Source organism: Notamacropus eugenii, chromosome 6 (genome assembly GCF_028372415.1).
Source record: "Notamacropus eugenii isolate mMacEug1 chromosome 6, mMacEug1.pri_v2, whole genome shotgun sequence".
NCBI lineage: Eukaryota > Metazoa > Chordata > Mammalia > Diprotodontia > Macropodidae > Notamacropus > Notamacropus eugenii.
In genome coordinates this window covers 343397297-343422042 of record NC_092877.1, presented here as the reverse complement: position 1 = coordinate 343422042, position 24746 = coordinate 343397297, and the positions used below count along the sequence as shown (strand labels likewise).

Here is a 24746-nt window from a genome sequence, read left to right as displayed (position 1 = left end):
AATAGTCTCAACTGGGCCCTCCTTGCAGCAAGGTAATGTCTCAATGTCCATTCATTATCCCTTTTAGTCAGTCACAAAGGTTTTTCCAGGGTAGTTTGTTGTGTTTTTTTTTTTTTAATCCCTGCTCAAGCCTTCCATGGCTCTCCCTGCCCTCCAATTTCCTCCTTTACCCAGTTCACATAGAAAGAGGTGGAGGTGTCAGTGGCACAGTTTTCCTTCCTGAGGCTGCATGCCCTATCCTCCCACCCCACACCCATCCCCCATGTGCGTACTAGGTTCCATCAATTTATTCCAGCAGAGATCCCCTCAACAATCCTTAGGCTTAGTAATTGTTGGACTTTCCAGGTCCAGTCTTAGCTTCATAATGATATATGCAGTAGTTGCATGAGTCTTCTGGTTACTGCCTTGATCAGTGTTCTTAACTCTTTCACAGTTTTGTTTTAACAGTATTGCTATTGTATAAATTGGTTTCCTGGCTGTTACTTACTTTACTCTGTATTTATTTGAATTTTCCCAGGTTTCTCAGAAACTGGTTGTGTTCCTGATTTCTTAAAGCATAATTATGTTACATTAAATCACATGCCATTACTTTGGTGAACTTTTCCCCAATTGATGGGTCTGTTTCTTTGCCACTGACACAAAGAGCTGCTATAGATTTTTGTATGTGTGTTTCCTTTTCCTCTTTCTTTGATCTTTAGGATATAGACCTGGTGGCAGTACAGCTGGACCGAAGATGCTTGTATCAAATGGTTTAATGATGGGCATGCATAATTTGCTCTCCAGAATGGCTAGGACAGTTGGCAACTATACCTGTGGTATGTTCATGTACCTGGTTTGCCACAGCCCTTCTAGCATGTCATTTTACTTTTTTGTCAACTTAGCCAGTCAGCCAGTTGCATGGGAGAACCCCTGTTATTTTTAATTTGCATTTCTCTAATAATGATGTATAATGTTATGTTGTGGGTTTTTTTAATGGTTTTTGGTAGCCTGGATTTCTTCCTCTGAAAACTTACTGTTCATCATAATTTTTGATATCCCCAATTGGGGGAATGGTTCTTTTTCTTAGTAATTTTATTTAGTTCCAGATAGCAAGATGTATCTATAGATATCTATTATAGATATAGATAGATATCATATACATAGACATCTATCCATATATCTTAGAATGAGATCTTTATCAGTAACTTACTGCAGATTTTTGCCTATATCTCTTCTAATTTTAGCTGAATTGGCTTTTGTGCAAAACATTTTTACTTTTATCTGATCAAAATTGACCAATTGAATTCTCTTGTTGAGTTATAAAATGTTTTCCTATCCATAGCTCAAATAGCTAACTTTTTGCTTCCTCTAATTCTGTTTAGGATGTCGCTTTTCACATCTAAGCATTTATCCATTTGGAGCATATCTTGGTATATGGTGTGAGATGTTGGTCTGTATATACCTAGGTTCTGCAAGACTGCTTTCTGGTTTTTCTGAATGAATAGTCCTGTAGACATTTAAAAAGCAACATGTCCAAGAATGAATTCATTGCTTTCTCTTCTTCCCTCCTGCCCCCCACCTTCCAAACTTCCATATGACTGTTTAGGGTACCACCATTCTCCTAGTCACTTAGGCTTGCAGTATAGCTGTTAAACTCTATGCGTGCCCAGGTTTTGACCTTCACTACGTTTTCCACTGTGGTACAGCCCCTTATCTATCCTGCCTTGTCTATTCACACTACAATTCATTTTCCACTCAGTTCACCACAGTGATATTCCTGAAATTGCAGGTCTGACCATAACACACACACAAACACAGACACCCAAACACCCACCCACCCATCCATACACACCCATACACCCATTAAGCTCCCATGACTCCTAATCATCTCCAGGATCAAATATATAATCCTCTGACTTTCAAAGCCCTTTCAAACCTGACACCCTCCTACCTTTCCAGTCTTCTTATACCTTAGTCTCATGAACCTACTCAGGGATTTGTTTTCTTTCCCTAGATACCACCCAACTCTCTGCTGTCCCTCATGCGTGGAATGTTTTCTACAGCTTCCTTCAAATCTCAGCTAAATTTCACCTGAAAGAAGCCTTTCTCTATAGACGTTAATTACTAGTGCTTTCTCTTTGAAGTTATCTCCAGTTTACTCTGTATATATCCTGTTTGTACACAGTTCAGTTGTCTCCCATATTAGACTGTGGACTCTGAGGGCAGGGAATGCTATTAGATTTTTTGGAATCCTCAGAGCTTTAATATCACAGGGTCCTCCTGACATTTAGACCTTATTAGTGAATTTTTGTTGACGGAATAACTGGTTTGCCTAATTTTAACTGAATAAGTAGTTATGTAGTAGTTAACTTACAGACGTACATGAAATCAGTGTTGCTTTCAGCTACCACTGGGGGCTTTTCATGATTTTCCATAGTTTTATATCATTTATTTGTTTTCCCTGACAGCATTGTCTCCTTGAGGGTGGCACAGGGACGTTCACTTCTTTTGGATCCTTAGCTCTTAGATCAGTGCCTGGGTGGCACATAGTAGCCATTTAATAAATGATTAGCCGTAGGTATATATTGCTATGTTAGATTAAGTTGTATGAAATATAGTGCTATTAATACAAGGACAAGATAAGTATTTTTTCCTTAAGCAGTTCTTAAAACTTTGCCACAAAGATAATTTTGACATTTATGGGCAGTGCATTTTAAACAACTTCATTTTCATTGTCCTTTTATCTGACATAAGCTTACAGCACCAAAGAATTGAGGTAACAACTTTTGAATCTCCATGGAGTATTTTCTAAAATGTAAAACATTGCTTCTCATTCTCTAATATTAAGAGTAATGTATATGCTAAAGGATATTTTTAAAGGGTGCTTAAACACTAAATCTTGTAATATTTAAATTAAGGCAACTATTTTATTGATTCTGAAATTGGAAGCTTATTATGCAACTCTTAATTGCGTCAATTTATTTTTAAAATTCAATTTTATTTTCAATTCTGAATTTTCTGCTTCCCAAACCCCCTCCTCCCTCATACAACAAGAAAAAAAAGCCATTATAAATATTGAGTTAAAGAAAACAAATTTCCTAATTGGTCGTTCCCACTTCTCCCAAAGAGGGAAAAAGTTTTAGACTGCACTGACTTCATTCTTCCTCTATCTGGAGGTGGGTAGCATGTTTCCTTACAAGTCCTCTGTAATTGTGTTGGGTCTTTATATTGGTTGAGTTAAATAAGTCTTTCAAGGTTGATTATCTTTATAATATTGCTGTTGGTATGTTTGCTCTCCTGGTTCTGTTAACTTCACTTCGCATCAGTTCATACAAATCTTTGCAGGTTTTTTCTTTTTTTTTTTTTTTATTTTTTTATTTAACTTTTAACATTTATTTTCACACAATTTTGGGTTACAAATTTTCTCCCCTTTTATCCCCTCCCCCCCCCCAGACCCAAGCTTTCTAATTGCCCCTGTGACCTATCTGCTCTCTCCTCTATCCTCCCTCCCTGCCCTTGTCTCCATCTTCTCTTTTGTCCTGTAGGGCCAGATAGCTTTCTTGACCCCTTAACCTGTATTTCTTGTTATCCAGTGGTAAGAACATTACATTTGGTCCTAACACTTTGAGTTCCAACTTCTTTAGCTCCCTCCCTCTCCACCCCTTCCCCTTGGAAGACAGGCAATTCAATATAGGCCATATCTGTTTAGTTTTGCAAATGATTTCCATACTAGTTGTGTTGTATAGGACTGACTATATTTCCCTCCATCCTATCCTGTCCCCCATTACTTCTATTTTCTTATGGTCCTTTCCCTCCCCATGAGTGTCGACCTCGTATTACATTCTCCTCCCCATGCCCTCCCCTCTATCCTCCCCCCCACCCTGCAGGTTTTTTCTAAAACCATTCTGCTCCTCATTTCTTACAGCACAGTAATATCCATCTCTTATGCCATAATTTGTGTTGCCATGCCTCTAATTAATGGGCTTTCCCTCAGTTTCTTCAGTTCTTTTCCATAAGAAGAGCTACTACAGAGATCTTTGTCCTTGCGTCTTTTTCCTCTTTGATCTTTTTGGAATGTAGGCCTAGTACAGTATCATTGGGTCAAAGGGTATATGCCTGCTTCCAAATGAGTTCTTGCCAGGATAGCTGGGATGGGATCTTTGGGTTTAACAGACTCCAGGGTATTGTAATTGTCTGCTTCTGTGTATTGTCTACCTAATTGTTCTACTGACCAATCTAATTCTTAACCATTACAAAATTATATTGTTGATTGTGTCTTCTTACTATATTCTTGCCTGGATTTTTTTTGTCCCTTGAGATGAATTTTGTTATTTTTTTCTAATTTTATGAAGTAATTGTTGGTAGTTTGATAATAGCACTGAGAAAATAAAATAATTTAGGTGGTATTTGTCATTTTTAAAGAAAATATTGATTGAGCCCCTACCTATGAGCAATTAATATTTCTCCAGTTTTGTATACAAGGAGTGTTTTGTAATTTTGTTCCTATAGTTCCTGTGGGTGTCTTTGGGACCCCAGGTAGGATCTCTCTGCCACAGCACCTCCCTCCCTCTTCCACTGTCTGTATAACAGGCACACACATTTTAAAAATGGAATTTCTCCATTGATAATCCAATCCTGCTGGATTTTTTTTTGGATAATGTATAGAAATACTGATGATTTACATGAGTTCATTTTATATCCTGCAACTTTGCTGAAGTTAATCATTTCAGTGTTGTTTTTTACATTTTCACCTTAGTCATGTTGCATAGAAGAATTAAAATGAATGGGGGAAACCATGAAAAAAACAAAACACAAGAGAAAATAGTCTACTTCATTCTGTGATATAATTCCATAGTTCTTTTCTCTGGATGTGGAAGGCATTTTGCCTCAACAGTCCATTGGGAATTTTATAGGTCCTTGCATTGCTGTGAAGGGCTAAGTCTACCAGAAAAATTCCTTGCACACTGTGGTTGTTACTGTGTACAAAATTCTCCTGGTTCTGCTCGTTTCACTCAGCATCCAGTTCATATAAGTCCTTCCTGGCCTCTCTGAAGTCTTCCTGTTCATCATTTCTTATAGCACAATAGTATTCCATTACATTCATATGCCACAGTTTGTTCAACCATTCTCCAATTGATGGGCTTCCCCTCGACTTTCAGTTTTTGGCCAAAGAGAGCTGCTATAAATATTTTTGTACATGTGGGACCCTTTTGCCTTTTTATGATCTCTTTGGGATACAGTCCTAGAAATGATATTGCTGGATCAAAGGGTATGCACATTTCAATCTAATAGGTGTGATGTGGTACCTCAGAGTTGTTTTGATTTGCTTCTTTCTAATCAAGTGATTTAGACCATTTTTTCATGACTATAGAAAGCTTTTATTTCTTCCTCTGAAAACTGCCTGTTCATATCCTTTGACCATTTATCAGTTGGTGAATGACTTGTATTCTTGTATGTTTGACTCAGTTCTCTATATATTTTAGAAATGAGGCCTTTATCACAGATAGCAGTTGCAAAAATTCTTTCCCAGTTTTCTTCTTCCCTCCTAATCTTGGTTGCATTGAATTTGTTTTGTGTGTGCAAAAACGTTTCAATTTAATGTAATCAAAATTATCCATTTTGCGCTTCATAATATTCTCTATCTCTTGTTTGGTCAAAAAATTTGTCTAAGTCAACTATATCATCTGCAGAAAGTGATCTTTTTGTTTGCTCTTTGCCTGTTTTTATTCCTTCAATTTCTTTTTTCTTGATATAGCCTGCATTTATTTCCAGCATAATAGCAAGTGCTAATGGTGATCTTTCCATTGGTGATGGAAATTCTTGCTCCAGCTTCCTGATCTTGCTGGAAAGGTCTGTAGCTTATCCTCATTACAAATGATGCTGGCTCTTGGTTTTAGATAGAAGCTACTTAGCATTTTAAGGAAAGCTCCCTGTTGCTTTGATTCTAGCATGACAAAATGAACTTCATTGTCAAGCTTGTGTTCTTTGAGATTTTGGGGTATAAAGGAGTGGTTTTTCCCCAGTGTCCTATGTACTTGGCTTTGCATATTCTGCCTTGTATCTTAAGGGAAAATAAAAGTTCTGTTCAGTGAGTTGAAGCTTCAGTTTAAATCTATGATTATGTCTATTGGAAGGTCTTCTGAATGTTTTTGTGAAATGACAATACTGTGGACAAGGATGTCAAATTATCCTTACCAAAAGAAGGGCCCAGAATACAAATTAGAGTTATATCCATCAAATGATCCCTCTTAATCTTTTGTTGGCATACATAGTTCCTCCTAATGCTAATTAAGAATTCAGTGAAGAGAATATCAGAGCCGGACTTTTTGTTTCCTTAATTTTTTTTAACACATCTATTTTCTGTCCCTGCCCCTTTCATTCAGGGACAGGAAAAGGAAATTCATAAATGTAGTTAAGCAAAATAAATTCCCTCACTAGCTATGTGCCCAAACTATATGGCTTATTCTTCATCTTAAATCCATTACTTCTCTCCAGAAAGTGGGTAGCATGTATCATCAGGAGTCTTCTGGAATACTGAAGTTGGTCATTGCATTGCAGTTCTTAGATCTTTCAAAACTTTGCTTTTACCGTGTTGTTATTTTATAAATTGTTCTGCTTCAGCTCTCTTCACTCTACATCAGTTCATATAAATCTTTCCAATGTATCTGAAACTGTTACTTGTTTAGTAATAGTATAACAGTATAGTCACATCACAATTTGTTGTCATTCCAAAAGTCATGAGCTCTCCTCTTAGGATTCATTTATTTGCCAGCACTAAAAGAGCCGCTGTAAATAGTTTTGGTACGTTTCTTTTTCATTTTTCTTTGAACTATTTGGGGTATAGCCCAGTAGAGGTCTGTCAGAAGGTATCCATGGTTTAAAAACTTTGGGGCATGGTTCCAAAACTGCTTTACAGAATGAGTGAACCAATCTGGGTCCTTTTTATTCTTTGTAGTGTTTTTATCCTACCCATACAAGAATGCTTCACTGTGGATGTAGGAATAGTAGTGTTATTGAAATATCCTTTTTTCATCGTGTTCTATGTCTGGAAATGGTAAATTGGCCAACGGAGTAAGACAAAGGCATGCTCTCCAGCATCAGATAGAAGCTCCTGGTCATGTAAAGCCCTATCCCATTCTAACCTGAATTTACATTCCCAGACTTGTACATGTTTAAGCACACATGAAGGCTTTGTGATCTTCCTCACATACCCTGTATCTTCCCTAATCCATGCTATTGCCTGCCCTGGTTATCATTCCTCATCCATGCCTCTTAGAATCCTTAGTTTCTTTCAATTATCTCTTTAATCTCCTTTTCTGATACCCTTTCCCAAATTATGTGGTATTTTGTAGCTATTTTACATAGGATTTTGTCTTGAGTATAGAAAGCAAAATTCTGAGGCCAGACTATTCCTATCTTTGTTATCTCCAGGTACCAGACCATTGGTAGGTACTTAATCATTGTTGATATATGACTCCAGTCACTTTTCAAGATCAGAGTTAGCTGTTCATTTATTGACTTAACTATGATAACTGCATGTTTTGTAATAATGTTGAATTTCTTTACTTCTTAGTTTTTGTCTGCTTTTTTCTTGAATACTTAAGGGATTGTGTGATTTTGTAGGTGTGGGTACTCTACTCACTACTATTCATGGTAGATTAGGTCCCTCCACTGTGTCACAACTTGGATGTCACTTTCTGGTGATGAACCCCTACAGATTTGAGGAGACTTCAGAAACTGAAATTAACTATAGCTACAAAATAAATTTATGATTTTTTTGAATGAACCATACAGGTAAAAAAGTCCCTACTTATTGTTAGAGTGCCTTGGAAGCAGAAGTACTGTGACATGTTTCTTTAACTTTAACTAATATTATTTCTACCTCTTCCCTTTGAGAGAAAATTAGACTCCCTCCCCATGCCCAGTCCCAGGTCACCACATTCCTGAAACCAGTCTTCTCTTGGTGGCCACTCTTGTCACTTTTTCCACCTCTCAGGGTGGGGGACAGTACCGCTTCCCTTCAGTCCTTCCAGAGAATTCATTTACTATCCTTCATTCATCTTTCTTCTATCAAAGGTTATCTACCACCTTCTACTCTTGCCACCTGATGAACTTTCAGACTTGTTAAGTTTAGTAGCTTGCTTTTTCTCCACCCAGTCTTTAACCTCCTATATTTTCATCTATATCCCATCTGCCTACCTTGTCTTAAACCTCCTCTTTTTTTTAACCATAACCTCCCATCTATCCACCATACTGTAGCCTCACTTTTGAAAATATCCTCACTTTCACATTAAATATATGCTGGAGTTCCTGGCCTCAAGGAATGTTAGACTCACTTTTAAACTTTAATAGACTGATCCTACAGTTTTTCCACTACCCACTGTCATTTTTTACAACTGATGTATCCCTTCCTCAACCATGAATCTAACCCCCGCTATCTCTTGCAGCTGTGGGGGGAAACTCAAAACTACTTCATGACCCCACTCTAAACAAACTTGCCATCCAGTCTCTCTTAGGAATCCACATCTGCTCAATGGCAGTCCTTTCATTTTTCCCTAATTGTTACTAAGGGGCAGCTAGGTGGTGCAGTAGATAGAGCACCAGTGCAGGAGTCAGGAGGACCTGATTTCAAATCTCACCTCAGACACTTGACCCTTACTAGCTGTGTTACATTGGGTAAATCTCTTAACCCCAATTGCTTCATCCTGGGTCATCTCCAGTCATCCTGATGAATATCTGGCCACTGGATTTAGATGGCTCTGGAGGAGAAGTGAGGCTGGTGACCTGCACAGCCCTCCCTCACTCAAAACAAAGTCAAGTGCAAGTTATGTCATTATTTCTCTGATGGCATGGTCTTCTTTGGCAACGAAGAACGAACACACACAGTTGTTACTAAGGAACCCTTTTGCTGCTCCTTTTCTAATTTAGCTCCAGAGCCCAACCCACCACCCCTGACTCTTTCAGCAGAAAACTTCATCTTGACTGAGGAAATCAAGACCATTCTATATTTAGGGATGCCTTTTAGTTCCTGTGGCTCAAATCACATCTTCACCCTCTGCTGGTCTCTAACAACCCAGCCTTGCTAGTGTCTGGGGTTGTATTTGAACTCAGATCTTTCCAGGTACAGCGCTTTATCCTCTCTACTACTACTAGCTACCTCTTTATGCAGACTTTGTAGGATGTCATTTTTTGGCTCTGGACTGCCTCATTTTACATTTTTTCTCTTTAGGAACTGTTTGAGTCAAGCTATTATTAATAGTTCCTAATTCATAATTCTAGCTTGGTTGGTAGTGGGAGGGGGGAGATTTAAAAGAAAAAAGTATTTCCACTTATTCTCCTTTCTTCCCTCTCTCATAACAAATAAATATAGTTCAGCAAAATAAATTATCAGCGTATTATCCAGAATTATTGTAGGAAGTATCAGTCAGTGTCCCTTTTTCTGGAGCTGTTTTCTCTCTACTATCCACTTTCTTCTCATTTCTTCCTTTCAGAATTCTTGCGCTGCTTAAAGGTCAGTACAGGTGTCATACTCCCAGCAGTATAACTCTCCTTCCTCTCTAGTGGGCTCTTTCTGATTACTTTATTCAATTTGTATGCATGTTTCACTCTGCAGTCAAATGCTACCTTTCTAAGAGCCTGGGTCTGTTTTTATTTGTCTTTGTATACACATTGTCTTGCACAAAGTGACTTGAAAATGTTTAAAATAAAACTGACTCCCCACATTTTTGGTCAGTCAACAGAAATTAAGCACCTGCTGTGTGTCCTGTCAGGAGGTGCTGAGGATACAAAGAAAAGCTAGTAAAATAATCTACTTTAGACAGGGACAGGAAAGGGGTTGGGGTGGGAGGAGGTAGTGATAATATTGATTTGGAATTTTAGTAGTCATATTGAAATGCTTGACAGCTTTAATCTCAGTCACTGGCTTTTAAATTTCTACCACCCTACACCAATTTTGCTGCACACTTAATTGCAAGATTAATTAAATCACATTCTTCTTTCTGACCACAGCTACATAGATTTTTGTCTTTCCAGTTCATTCACTGTCCCTAAGCCAGAGGTTTTACCTCTGTTGGGGCTGTTGATTTCTTGAATCAATTTCTCTCAGTCCATCTAGATCTTCATGTAGGCTTTTGCTTGTTTTTATATCTAGTCTTGAAGGTCTAGTGTGGCTCTTTAATAAATGTTACACTAGTTGCTTTTTCTAGAATCTCTTGACCAGCAGATAATGGATCTAACTGTCTTTCACTAAGAAGATTTGAGGCCATCTGGTGTGAGTTTTTTGTTATTTGTTTTGTTTCCTCAGATCTTTCTGACCTGTGACTCTTTATCTCCTGTATTATCCATTATCTGATTTCTCTGCTTCTGCTTGAGGGCTGCTGAGCCTCACTGTAGAAAATGTGGAACCTTTAGTTATATTGGACCTCTGCATTTACCCTACAATGACCTAAGCCATTTCACTGAGAAGAATGAGACCATCAGACAGTAGCTTCCTTCGTTTTTTCATTAAACTTTTTCAACTTTCCTCCCATCCTCTAGAATGATTTCTAATCGCTGAGGCTCCCTTGTTGGAATATCCTCTAGCCTTCAAGACCCTTCTTTAGAGGTAGCTAGGCTGCTCAATGGATAGATCGAAAGGACTCAATGAGACCTTACCTCAGCTGTAAGATGGGGATAGTAAAATAGCACCTGACCCCCAGGGTTGATGTGAGGATCAAATTATATATTTATAAGGCACTTCTGGTGCAGAGTTCATACTTAATTCTTGCTTCTTTCTTTCTACTGAAATAGGATCATATCACTCTAAATATAGCTTTTTTTAGCCCATCTCAGGTACTGCTCAGTCTCTTTCTCCTCTTCATTGGTAAATTTGTTGGTGGAAAAAAATCCTTCCCTGGTGCCTTCATTACCTTACTAGCCACTACTTTCCTTATATAACCCTTGGCTGAGGAGGAGCTCCTAGCAGGCTACTAAAACTGTGTTTACCCATGACCTTCAAATCAGCTATTCTCAGATTACCTTTTTTTATTATTATTTTAACTAGAGTCTTTTGTTGGCATCACATCTTTTCTGAATACGCTCTTCCTTGTTTCCATACATAGGAAACAAAGATTCAGAAAGGTAGAAGTTCGTTCAGAAAACCCGAAATGAATAACAACTGTTTTTCAGGGTTAAGCTTGGTATTTATCATCATCATGTCATTTTATTGTCATTGTGTGATTGTTTTTTCCTTTTCTGAATTCTTCGTATTTGTCCTAGTAATACTCCATTCTTTTTCTTCTTATTTAACATTTTATTTTTTCTTTAGTTACATGTGAAAAATAAAGTAGCCCATTATCTGTGGATACCTACTTTAAAAAAAAAATTTCGCTGCCCCAATTTGCTGCTCTGAGTCTTTTTCGTATAGATGAGACCTTTGACCTACTTTGGGTTGTGTTTCCCCTGTGGGATTGAAAAAGTTTGCATGTTTTAGTCACTTTTTAAAACCTATTGTTTTCCAGAATATTTAGGATAACGGATGACTCCACCAACAATGTATTTGAAAAGATCCTCCCCTCCTCCCATCACCTGTTCCCTTTTTTTTCCCCAGAAAAGCTTTGTAATTTCTTGTCACTGTAGTACCTACCCTATCCTTTGTGATTCTTATCTCTTGTTTCGTTAAGAATTCTTCCCCTGGTCTCCAGTAGCCTTTTTCAGACCTTATTCTCCTTCTGCCTCTGCAGTTTTTGGCATAGTTGACTGCTCCTTATTAGATAATTCTTTCATCACTTGATTTCAAAAGACACTTAGCTTTCTCTATTCCTGAACTTCTGTATTGCAATTAAAATCATAGTGATAAGAGAAATTCCTGCTTAGCTTGATCTTCTTAACATGCTATCTTGAGTGACCACAGGCAAGGTTGTATGGCCTTCATATTTTGGAAGTTCAGAAAATAAATTTTATCATTTGACTTGTGATCCAGCCTGTCCTGGGGGTTGATCAGTACTACCTAAACTTACAATAATAGCAGTTTAAATGTATGTAATGCTTTGGGCTAAGTGGTTTTTCTTTACTTTATGATGAAAATTTATATCTAGTAAGAGAATTATATTTGGATATTTTTGTGACGTTGTCCACCCTTGATGTTAAGGGGATTTTTTTAGATAGGGCAAGAATACATGTTTTGTTATTCCAGGCTCTCAGGGACAGCTGGGGCTGGGCACTGCAAACTCTGTTATCCATTGTTGTCTGATCCAAGTCCAAGTCCACTGCCCTTTGAGTTTTGAGCAACAAGCTTGTGAACTTAACTTGTTGGATATTCCAGTAGACTGCAGTTGAACTAGGCCTCCATTAGACATTTAGAAAGCTTTATAGGCTTCCCTTTAGTCTGGAATTCCTGCCATGGTTATTCTGCTGCAGGCTTCAGACTGAGCTGGAAGATGGAACTGAGACCATTTTGCTCCTGGAGCCAGTCACACATCTGCTTGCTTCTGAACTTGACGCTTTCTTTGGAACCCCATTCCTAAGTGCAGGTCCCCTCTCCATTCTTTCCTAGCTCTCTAACCTGGAACTAGGTAGTGAGGGACAGAACTGCCAGTTGGAGCTTGTTCCTGTGCCCTCCATAAGTTCAGTCCCCTTTATACTGCATCTGAGGACCTCTTTTTGCTCCAGTGTATAGCTTCTTCCTGCATTGGAATGTTCCTCTCCATAGGCTCCTGGATTAGACTTCTCTGTGTCCATTACACCTCACCTGGGCTGGAAAAGTGACTGCTTTTTCAAATCTCACAGACCACCTGGTTAAGAAATTCATTTGTATGACAAGATGTTTTTAGGTATAATGTTTCAATATAGTTATCTTTCATCAAAAGTTTGTAATACACATGAAAATAGCCTGGGGAGATACAGTAGAGGTCCATGCTTTAGCAGTCTGGTAGGGCTACAGACTTATCTTGTCTGCACCTTATTTTACCATCTTCAGAGACTAAAACTTTGAAATTCCTTTCTGTGATCCCAGCCATATAATGTAAAAATGTGGTATTATGGTATACAGTATACTATTGTAACATAATGCATCTTCTCAGCTCATAAAGAGAAGCAGAGGTGGAGACAACCTGTTCACCTAAATCAGGAGATTATCATGTAAGAACGTCATAAATACTGGTTGTTAATACTTCTTTTAAACTGGACCTATGATTTCTTCTTCATTGGACATTCTGGGTGAGGAACAACCTTGAGCAATACAGTTTCAGTGTAGCCCTTTGCTGGAGACTGTACCCCAGGTATTCTGTGCTCCCCTGAGAAGTGCTTGTCCATAGTCACATAGCTATCCTGTCTTAGGCAGAATTTGAACCCAAATCTTCCTAACACCAAGGCCAAAAATGCCCTTCTTACGAGACAATTCAGGGCCAATAAATAAAGCCTTGGCTTGAAGGTTTCTAGTGAGAGAAATATACTATCTTCTGAAGCCCACTAAATTTTGTGGTAACTTTTTCTAAATTCTGTTTTCTCACGCCATATAGCTAATATGTCCTTTCTACTATTCTAGAGGATAAAATGACTTAATTGCTTCAACTGATTAAGTCTCTTTCCCATCTTGGTCATCATTTTCTGCATTTCCCCTCAGTTTGTCAGTGTCCTTCCTAAAATGTGGTGTTGACAATTAAACATGATATTCCCCATATGGTGTGACCAGGACAGATTTGTTAACACCTTTACTTTGAATGCAGCAGCTTAAGATGAATCTGGCTTTTTTAGGCTGTTGTTTCAGTTGATGCTGCGAATTTGCATGCTCTAGTCTAGGAGTGGCTTTCCCTATATTGATTATATTTGTGAAGACTTTTTTTTTTTTTATGAAGACTTTTTTGTGTGTGTGAAGACTTGGGCATTTAACCTTGTTTAACCTTCATCTTGATGGATTTGGTCTAGTGCTCTAGCTTGTCAAGATCTTTTTGAACTTAACTCACAGTACATTAACAGATTTTACTGATTTTATGTTATGTCCATTCTTTTATTGAAATTATTGGTTTAAAAAAAACAACTTGAAACATAGAACTGAGTAAAGATACATGGTGGAGATTTCTTCATCAAAGTGACATCAGATTTATTGAGTGATTTGATTGGAAAAGAGCACTGGATTTGGAGTCATGACATGGTCTTAAATCCCAGATCTGCCATTTACTAATTGGGCCTTGAGCATGTCACCTACCTGAGCATTAGTTTCTTGACTATAAAATGTGAGAGCATTGGACCAGAAGAACTGTGGTCTAGCCACTAAGCTAGTTCTGAATCCATCTAACTGAAATTATCCAGCATACATCACTACATTTTTTCCAAAAGAAAATGTCATTCTTAAATGCTCTGCTAAAATTTATGAACACTAAATCTATGGTGGTGTCTTGATCCACCAATCTAGTAACTCAAAAAAAGGAAATGAGGTTAATCTGACATCCACCTGTTAATAATAAAGGCTTTATGATGACTGCTTCTTTATCTAGGTGTTAACTAACCATCCCTTTGATAACAGCTCTAGAATTTTGCAAAATTAAGCTCTCTATGATTTAAAGACTTTGTTTCTCTTTTCTCTTGTCTTTGCTCTCACAAATACAAAGAGGGACAAGATTATGTAGGATTAAGAAAAGGCTGGATTTGTTTTCAGAAGACCTAGGTTCCAATCTAGGCATTTAGTTTTTGCTTTTGAGATTTGGGGCAGGTTGCTTTTCTCTGGAGCCTCACTTTCCCCATTTCCGAAATGAAAAGGCTTGATGAATGTCCTCTTCCTGGTCTTGATTTTATAATTAGGTAATTATAAGACACCTGATCCAGTCTATACCTGAGGAAAAAATTTCCTCTAGAACATATACTAGACCTGTCTGACCCTTGCTTGAGTCATCAACCTTTAGTCAAGGGCTTCTAGTCAGACTGTGTTTGTTAATTGCTGCTAGATTTTGTCTCCCTCAGTTTTGATCTGTCGTTATCCCCTGCCTTTATTTACCTCTTTCCTGTCTTGGTCTTTTCACCTTCTACTTTCTTTGATTTTCTCATCTGTAAAATTAGGGATAATAATAGTAACTACCTTACAGCATTGTTGTGAAAATAAAATGAGATAAAGGTAAGCCACTTTGCATAACGTAAAGCTCTCCATATGTGCAGTTATGATCAAGACCATGACTCCTCTTAAGAAGTATCAGCTATGTCCCTTATGGGTTTAGTTTTCTCATCCATGAGTTCACTATATCAGTGAAATCACAGATCCAATCGTGTCTCTTTCTCCTATAAATAAATATATTGCTTTTCATGAGCCACTTTTCACTTTTCCTTATGGTTGTATGCCCAGTGGTATCCCAGGTACAGAAGTTCAGGAGCAATTCAATCAGTTTTCCTCTATTTTCCAAAAACAGTTGGACCAGTTTAAAACTCAATTAAAATCAACATTTAACTTTAAGCAAAAGTGTGTCATTTTAATTTAACATGTGCTACAGGTTCCAGCACATCTGTTTTGCCTCATTTTTACTCATTCTTCTACTACCCTATCTCCCAACAAGACATACTATTACAGGTTAGAAAGGGAGAAGCTCTAAGGATGCTGGGGAAGTTTGACTCTTTAATCCTGCTCTTGGTAGGACTGTTTATGGCTTGAAAATCTGTGTGTTACAGCTGTGGGGGTTTAGAAAGAATTAAACTAGCTTCTAAAAGCTTCCTTTTTCCTTTCCTCCTGAGTGTTTCCATGAAATTCTAAGGAAGAAACTAAGAAAAGAAGTCCAGAAGGAAAAAAAAATAAAAGCTTTGAGGAATCAAGCGTTTATTTCTTGACAGAGCATCGAGTCATTGACAAGTAGGTTCTCATGGAATGAGACTGTCTGTCACGTTTTTGGCCTAGAAAAAATTAGATGTCATGTGACCCAGTCAGTAAGCATTAACTGTGTGAGAGAGAGCAAAAATTAAGTTTCCACAGTAAGTTACTGTTAATTGATGAAGTCATCGAGAATAAGTTAGAAAATAAGGCCAGCAGACTGCAGGTGGACTCAACCAAACAAAAGACAGACAGTGGCCTTCAGAAAATCACAAAATTTTTGATAAGACATCCAGACCTGAAACTGGCCTGAACCAGTCAGGAAAAATGACCTAGAATAACCTGGAGAAGGCTTTTCTTCACTGGGCTTGCTTAATGAACCTCATGCATATAAGCAGACACACCCTGCATAAAATTATTTGTCCATTTTCTGATCATGAGTTCTATGTTAAAGCATGTTTGGGAGGGGGATCACAACAAGGGTAGTTACATAATAGGCATGTAGAGAAGATGGTGATCTAATGGAAAATGGACCAATCTGTCTCCTGGTGGGAGGATCTGTCTTGGAGTAATGGTATGTAGTTCATCTTGCTTCTGTATTCCGTGCTTCCTCCTGAAAAGAAGGTGGGGGCCTGCTTTGGCCAAAGTGTTCAGTTCCTCAGTAATAAATTTTCCTTGATAACCTTTTTAGTGTCAAGAGTGTTTCTAACAACTAAATACCAGACTCTGCTGCTCCTAAGTTTAGAGATGTAAAGACAAAAATGAAAGAAATTTCTTCCCAAAGAGCCTGATTGTTATCTACAGTCCAGGAAGCCAGTGCAGTAACAGGTTAAATGACTTCCTTGCCTAGTCACAGAACCTAGGTTGTGTGACTTTTTCTGGTTCATTGTTTTACCATGTCCAGTCTCAACTGTTTGTTTATAAATGATACATACCTTCCATATAGTGCCCCCAATTTTTTCTTTTAAGTATTTAAAACAACCCCGTCCTCCATTTACCTACTGATTTACTTAGGAAATCTGGTTTCATTGCAAAATCCCTTTCTCAATTAGAAAAAATTAGAAATTTGTGAGAGGTTTTGCATCCATTTAAAAGATGATGTGATATCATTTATATTGTGAGTGCAAACAGATTTTTCAGGATCTTACTTCCAAATAGGTAGTTCTGGAGTTGGAGGATGAAGAGGGGGAAATCTGGATGGTCCCATAATAAAATGAATTCTTAAATGTAGCTAATTCTTTCAAAATATATTTTCAGATCAAGAATTATAATGAGGTAGATATGCTAAGTACTACAAGAAAATTGCCAAGTTTCAGAGGAAATAGAAAACTTGTTGATAAGGGCTGGAAGTAAAATCTAGAAAAGTGTTTTTGAGGGATATATTTAACTTAGTCTTTGAAGAATGGTTAAAAGAGTGGCAGTGAATTTTCAAATGGAAAATGTCTGTCTAAGACTTAAAAAAACTGAAAGACTTATCTAGGAGGTTGAACTATAGAGGAGAAGGTTTGTTAATTTGTGCAGGAGGCCTTGAATTATAGGCTAAGAAGTATCATTTCTTCCAGCACAGTTAATAATATCCCATTACATTCATTTCTACACTTTGCTTAGCCATTTTCCCAGTGAATGGACATGAGCTTTATTTCCAATTCTTCGGTATCATGAAACCCGTAGTTTCTGATTTCCCTTATGTAGTCTGTGCCATTGGTTTATTTCTGTACTCCAAAACGAAAACCCAGTACTCGAAAGATTTTGATGACTGCTGGGTGTTAAACTAAAAGTATGTTTCCTTTGGGTTTATTTTTCCTCCTCTTCTTTAGACTTTCCTTTGGCCGTGATTAATTTCCACTGCTTCTTTTGCCATTTTCGTAACTGAGACCCCCAAATCTTTAAGGGAGACCTTGACCTGGGTTCAAATTTAAACTCCGGTACTTCCTACGTGAGCTTGGGTTCAAATTCTGTTTCTGCTACTCCTATGTGACCTTAGAAGTAATTTAACATCTTTTCCTACCTTAGTTCCACCTCTTCTTTTTAGAAATGATTTTAAGTGACTCCTTGCAGTGCCTTCCAGTTCTAAATCTGTTCTGTGATTTGATGGCTGGGTTTGGGAGTTAAGAACGAGCATTTTTATTAAGTGCTTACCATGTGCCATGAACTGTGCTAAATGCTTCACAGATTTGGTTGTGAGATAGATGTAGAACAAGTTGTGTAAGTGTGATAACTTAGCTGAGCGTCTGTTTTGCTGGTTTCCTCATCTTCATAATTAAGCTATTCCACTAGTTCAGGCTCATCTTATCTCTTTTCATGAATTACTGCAGTGAGTCCACTAATTCATTGCCTTGCCTCGCCTCAAGTGTCTTACGTCTCCATTTCTAACACACTAATCTGCCAGTGATGTTCTAAAGTATAGATCTGACCTTGTCACTCCCCTTTCTACCCACAGCCATTGGAGAAGGGATCCTGGAATTTAAATACCCTCTTCACAATCCAGGCCTCAACCTATATTTCCAGGTTTTTTGGTCTGTCTGAACTGATATTTTACTTCCTTACGGACTTAAGTTACACTTTTGTTGCATATACTCATACAAGCCTATTCTGTAATATAATTTTTTACCTTATACTTAGGCTTTGTATTTTTGCTTTTACACATGTTTTATGTTTTTGTATATATTTCATTTAGGTAAAAAATCACTTTTAATGAAAAACAACTTGAGCCCCATAGTTATCAAAACCTTCAGGTATTGGGGGGGGAGTTGTTTGTTTTTGTGGAAAGGTGTGTTTGGTTTTAAAGAGAAATGTCAGTAAAATAAACTAGAGAAGGGAGAATCAGAAACTATAGAGAATAAATATATAAGGAAAGTAAATGTGTGTGTAAATGTGTGTGTACATGCTTTTTCTTTCTATTGAATGTAAGTTCCTTGAGGATTGAGACTTTTCATTTTGATTTTTTTCCTAGTTCATGACGCATAGTGATTAGATAAATGCTTGCTGGATCATATGATTGTCATCTCTTACAGCTAAAATCTGTCCTCTTAACTAACCTGTGAGGGTTAGTTAATGATAGTTATGACAGGCCTGACTGAGAAATTTAGTATAGTTGGGAACAAGACCAGGACTTCAGACTATAATGTAAAAGAACAATAAGGGAGATATAAAGATACTACACTATTTTTAAAAATGGGGCATTTGTTCAACTTTGAATTATGGAAATTTTGTGGACAAAGCTGGAGGTAGTAGAACACATTGGAGAAAAGAGATAACATTATGAACCTGGCCAGGGATGTAGAAAATGGCATATTATGTCGGGGAATACCAAATAGTTCATTTTCATGATAAAATAACTTCATATAGGGGTGGGGTAGTGATTGGGAGAGAGAGAGGAGCCTACTAGTTGAAGTCAGAATTTGGAGGTGTTTGTCGAATGATGGACTGAGCAGTTTGGCTTCCTTTGTATTTGGCACTTTGAGGAGAAACATGCAAAAATTCTTAACATCAGTGAACTATACTAGATCCAAGATAACTAAAATATGACAGCCATTGAAAGTTTTTATTGACTTTTTTTTTTGTTTTGCATTACATTTTGCAGTGATTTTTGCAGTATTTCATATCTTTGAACTACTTATCTGTTGGGTAATGGTCATGTACATATATACACGTATAAAATTTGTCTATATATCTTGGATACTAAGCCCTTTTAGAGAAGTTTGATGCAGAATTTTTTTCCCCATCCAACCACTTCCCTTTTTATCTTTGTATTCATTTTAATCATTTCTTATAGGATAGTAATATTCCATTATATTTGTGTACTAAAATTTTCTTAGCCATTCCCCAAGTGAATGGACAACTACTTTGTTAAAAGGTCTTTACTACTACTAAAAGTACTCCTATAAAATTTTTATATTCATCTCCTTGGGATAAGTAACTAGCATTCAAAAGGGCACAGAATTTCCAGAATGACTTAAACATTTCACAACTCAACTAATTGTGAGTGTGTTGAATGCATTGGTATGGTGTGCCAAGGTTTTATTTTGTTTTTTTCTCCTTTCATCTTCCACTAGCTGAACTCCTTGGAGTAGATGGCACCAAGATCCTGTGCTGAGTACCCTTTCTAAACCCCCTTTAATACTGTAAGCTCCTTGAGGGCAGGGACTATTGTATTTGTGTCTTCTAGGTGCTTGGCACATGGGGCTTGATAAATGTTTATTGATTGACCCATTGCCAATCTTTTCTGTACAGTCTCTGCACCATTGAGTATTCTCATCCTTTGTCATCCTTGCCATTTTTCTGGGAATACGCTGAAACATGGGAGTGGGTTCTTTTTGTATTACTCCTAGTACTTGGAACAGTCTTTCATGTGGTTGTCAGTAGTTTTCAATTGTTTTGCATTTTTTTCCCCCAAAAGAATAGAATACTGTTCCTATCCTTTGCTTCACTAGGGAAAGAGACTCTTAATCATCTTATACATTTAAATGTCAGAATCTTACATAAAATTTGTTGCATAGATTTTAGTGCCAGTAACCTCTCCCCTCCCATCAGTTTCATTTCTTATCCTAGTTTTATTGATTTTTGCCCTTTCAGAAGTTTGTCCCTTGAAAGTTCCTTGTTTGCTTAAGGATTCTATCCCTAGCCATTATTGTGAAAAAAGCCTGATCTGGTCCTCTTCTGATTTTTCTGTGGTTTGGCTTTTTAAACATTCTGGTCACATTGATATTTAAATTATTATGGTACATGGGTTAAGATGTTTGTTAGTTTTCTCTGTACTTTTTGTCCATTGTCTTAAAATACTTGAAGGATTCTCATGTGGAAGGTATATTAGACTTCTTTTTGGTAACAGGCTAGAAGCAAGGGATGGCTGTATAAATAAAGTGCCCTTGGCCATTTTGAGAAGTTGTGATGCTTTGTGTATAAGAAACATCTTATGCAGAATATACTATAATCTTTCCAAACTGCCTTCCTATAAACCGATCACCTAGGGACTGGCTTCCATCCCTAATAAACTGGTAGTTACAACTTGTTTTGCGTTGTTGTATTGAGAGGCTTATGTCTGTCTCACCTTTCTACTCTGCTCACCCCTTTAAGTTCTCAAAAACAATGTGGCCTCTGACCTTTTTTTTTTTTTAAACTTCAGGACACTAACATGATATTTACCGGGTAAAAAGGGAATGAATCTAATGACCTGATCATTTTAATAAAGATAATAATTTTGTGTTTAGATTTTCCCAAAGGAAGCTTAGTTGTTTAAAAAACTTATATAACAGTTAACTGACTTTGAATATATGGTCTTGTTTTTATAGGGATTTATCAAAGATGTTCATGAGGATTCCCTGACAGTTGTTTTTGAAAATAAGTAAGTTTTTCTTACTATACTTAAAAGTATGGAGTTTTTGTTTTTTTATTAATGCATCATCTGTTGGGTCTTTATTTCTAAGCCTTGAGTTTGGAAAATTTGTACACAGTTTCCTTTCCTCATTCCATTATAAACCTATTCTTCCCACAGGCATGCATATAAACAGGTATAAAAAGACAAAAGGAACAAAGTAGTTTCTGAATGAATTGGGCAGAGCTTGAAACAGGGAGGTGCTATGGCGGAAGAAATCAAGAATTACCACTAGTCTTGATATAGTAGTTTTACAGCATTTTAGGGTTAGAAGAAAGGTAAAGGCTTTAAATCTCCCTCTAGGAAAAGTTCATTTAGTCCAAATGTGCTCCAGCACAGCGTACCTCTTTAAAAGCAACCACACGTATTCTGAAATTTATACAGTTAATATTTAGACCAGTTCAGTTCAACAAGTAAACCATTCAGGGCTCTATATTGTTGAGTGATTGGTCCTCTTGTAACAAACTTTAAGTGCCATGGAAGCTGAAAAATGGGAAAAGCAAAGGTTATATTGAGCTACATTAGTTTAGTCTGGAAAGTCTTGATGGGGGTGAGAATATTACATAATTACATAACGCAGTCCAGGGCTGCCAGGCCCCTCTCTGCAGATGAGAGCTGTCCACCCCACCTCCCCACCCCAATCAAGTCAACAAGCTATCTATTTTGAGCAGACCTCTGCCCAAGAGTTGCTGTTTTTTAGCTACAGGAGCAGCTAAAGAGTGAGGGAATAGGAATTTCCATCTATATTAGAAAAAGAAGGCATAGAGGCAGATTTTCCATTTTTTTAAATTTCAAGCAGCATTGGGAAGTTGGCTGCTAGCACATTCAGTTTCTAAATTGTCTGGATTTCTAGGTAGCAATTTTAATAACTTATAATTCCAAGGAACATAGTTCAGAATGTTTACAAACGGCTACTTTCTTTTCTTCTACCTATTCCTCCCTCCCAAAGAAAAGGACAAAACCTTTAAGAGTAAATGTTACGTGACTATGCGGTTTCCAAAATAAAAAGTTTTTACAGTAGTAGTATATTTCCAAATTAAAAATTATGGGTCATTTCTGGCAGATTTTAGTTGAGTTTGTGTTCCTAGATCTTTATGGTAAACTTCAGTGTTCTGTGTTGGTACCCCACTGTTAAATAGAGTAATATTTTTCAGTTTTAATTGATGACTATGAAGTTATTTATGTGTGAAATAATTTTATAAGCATTGTATAAAATATCTTTAATTTTTAGCTGGCAGCCTGAACGCCAAGTTCCATTTAATGAAGTAAGATTACCTCCTCCTCCTGATATAAAAAAAGAAATTAGTGAAGGAGATGAAGTAGAGGTAAGCTATTCCATGTTTACTGTACAAACATTGGTATCTGTTTAAAAACGTGAAGAGTTGATTCCTTGGGTTTTTTTTTTCTTTGCTGTCACTGATTACTGTAAAATGAATGAAACCAGCAAGTCATTTGTGGAAGATGCAGGTAGTTCTCACATTCTTAGAGATTGGTACATTGTTTGATCATTCTGGAATATGTATTTGTTTTTCCTTTTTGAAGTCAAAAGGTGATTTGTATAACTACAGAAAAACTAGGCCTACAAATATGTTTAGAAAGCAAGGAGAGCTTAAAAAACAAACCTCCAATTCTGTGCCAATAATCATTGGGTTGTAAAGCAAGAAATTGAGGGCTGGGAAGCAAGGACAAAGACCAAAGCACCAGAGAGAGAATGGAGGGAAATCAGATAAGTGAAGGAAAAGAGAGATTGGAGAGACTTCTTGCTACTCTGTGTTCATCTGTGGTATTTGTACTGAAATCATTTCCTATCATTGCTAGAAATTTTGAAAAGCCTTTGCTGGTTAGAAAGTTTATGAAAGCTAAACCTTTCTTATCCTTAGGTAAATAAAAATACCACAGAATTAATTTCCTATGCTTGAAAATTGATTGTGGTTAAATTGGGAATTAATAAGTGAAATTTTAACCAATTTGTCTTATCTAAAACTTTTTTAGTAGTTTTGGTACCTTTTGGTACTTTTTTAAAAACCTGTATCTTCATTTTTGCATATATTCCTCCATTTCCCTTTCCTCGGTGAGTTATACTTTTTAACAAAGAATAGGGGGGAAAAAGGCAATTCAACCACAGGGCAGCTGAGGCTGATGGCCTCTCAGCTTTCCATATCCATCCACAGTCTCCTATCACCATCATTTTCTGTTGCATTCCCACTATATCTTTTTTCCCCCCATTCCCTCCTAGAGAGGACTCCAACCCCAAAGAGAAACACAGGAATGGTAAATCATTGTAATTCTCAAGAAAAGCATAAGAGATGACATTAATTATCCATATTTAGAGGTTTGTTTTTTTTAGTAGACTTACCTACAGGGTATAAATAGAACAAACTTGGATCATCAAAAAGTGGTAGAAAGCACACCAGAGGATAAAAAGTAAACAGAACATTAATAGGAGAAGTTAAAGGATCAGAATTGAAACAGACTTATCTCAACATGCACACAAATAATGAGGGAAGAGGAGGGGGGACTAATGCCATCAGTACTGTGACTTTGGAGTATAGTTCTGTCGAGACTTGTCTTAAGTTGACTACCCTAAAAAGAGATAGTTACACAAGCTATTTTTATGCATTTTTATTGTATTCCCAGACAAACACAAAATTCCACAATACGATAAAAAGTTAACCAAGCTCAGGTAAAAGCTCATTTAACAATTTTGTTTACTGAACTAATTGTCACGTAACTTGGTCCTCTAGAGAACCATTTTCCTAAAACTGTTGGTCTCCCCAGAACTACATACCCTCCTAATTTTTTTGCGGTGAGGCAATTGGGGTTAAGTGACTTGGCCCAGGGTCAAATGTCTCAGGCAGAATTTGAACACAGGTCCTCTTGACTCCCAGGCCAGTACTCTATCCATTGTGCCACCTAGCTGCCTCTTAAGGAAAGAAGTTTCTTCCTGGTCATTGGTAAATTCAGTTTCAGGACCTCTTCCTTCCTTCTTTTCATCTCATCATTAAATCACTTTAAATAAGTCCTTCTTCCTGGTCTTACCCTCAGGTCTTTAAGGTGGAACCACCGTTATCCCATATGTATGCAATAGGGCCAATATGCTTCCACCTGTCCAGTCCAACTTAGGGAAATATGTTTTTTGAAGGAAAGTCACATTTAATTCAGTTGTCATAGAAATTTTAATAATTGGAGAACATGAAAAAATTTGTAAGGAAGATTACTGTAACCTGTTATGGTTATTAGTATAACAATTTTTTTCTCATTAAGTGAAATATTTTTTCTGGTTATATAATATTTTCCCCCAATTGTTAAAATGTTTTTTAATATTTAAGTTTTGAGTTCTAAATTGAAATGGAATATTATAAATAGAATTTGCTGTTTTAGACAGTGATTGTGAAATACAGTCTAAGAGATGAAACTGAAGATTTATTTTTTAAAAGACAATAACTTTAGAGCCTTTCAATCAGTTTACAGATCTGAAAACAAAAAGTAAAATTTCTAAACCTCTAATGTTGCAAAGGAAAAAATATTCAACTGGTTGTTTTAATAGAGAAGTTGTAGAGCTGGTTGTGGTTATTTTATTGCTTATATTTTCTATCAGTAAGACAACTTTTCATCTGAATACACCCA

At 37.0% G+C, this 24746-nt stretch overlaps 1 protein-coding gene across 7 annotated transcripts in view; it reads left to right on the top strand.

The window, feature by feature from the left end:
- Positions 1-24746, top strand: part of FXR1 (FMR1 autosomal homolog 1) — a 62822-nt gene that overhangs the window by 6788 nt on the left and 31288 nt on the right. For all 7 annotated transcript variants that reach the window (XM_072618384.1, XM_072618382.1, XM_072618383.1 and 4 more), the window contains exons 2-3: positions 21037-21089; positions 22351-22444. In XM_072618384.1, the coding sequence (XP_072474485.1) occupies positions 21037-21089; positions 22351-22444 (147 nt within the window). The remainder of the gene's footprint in view (positions 1-21036; positions 21090-22350; positions 22445-24746) is intronic.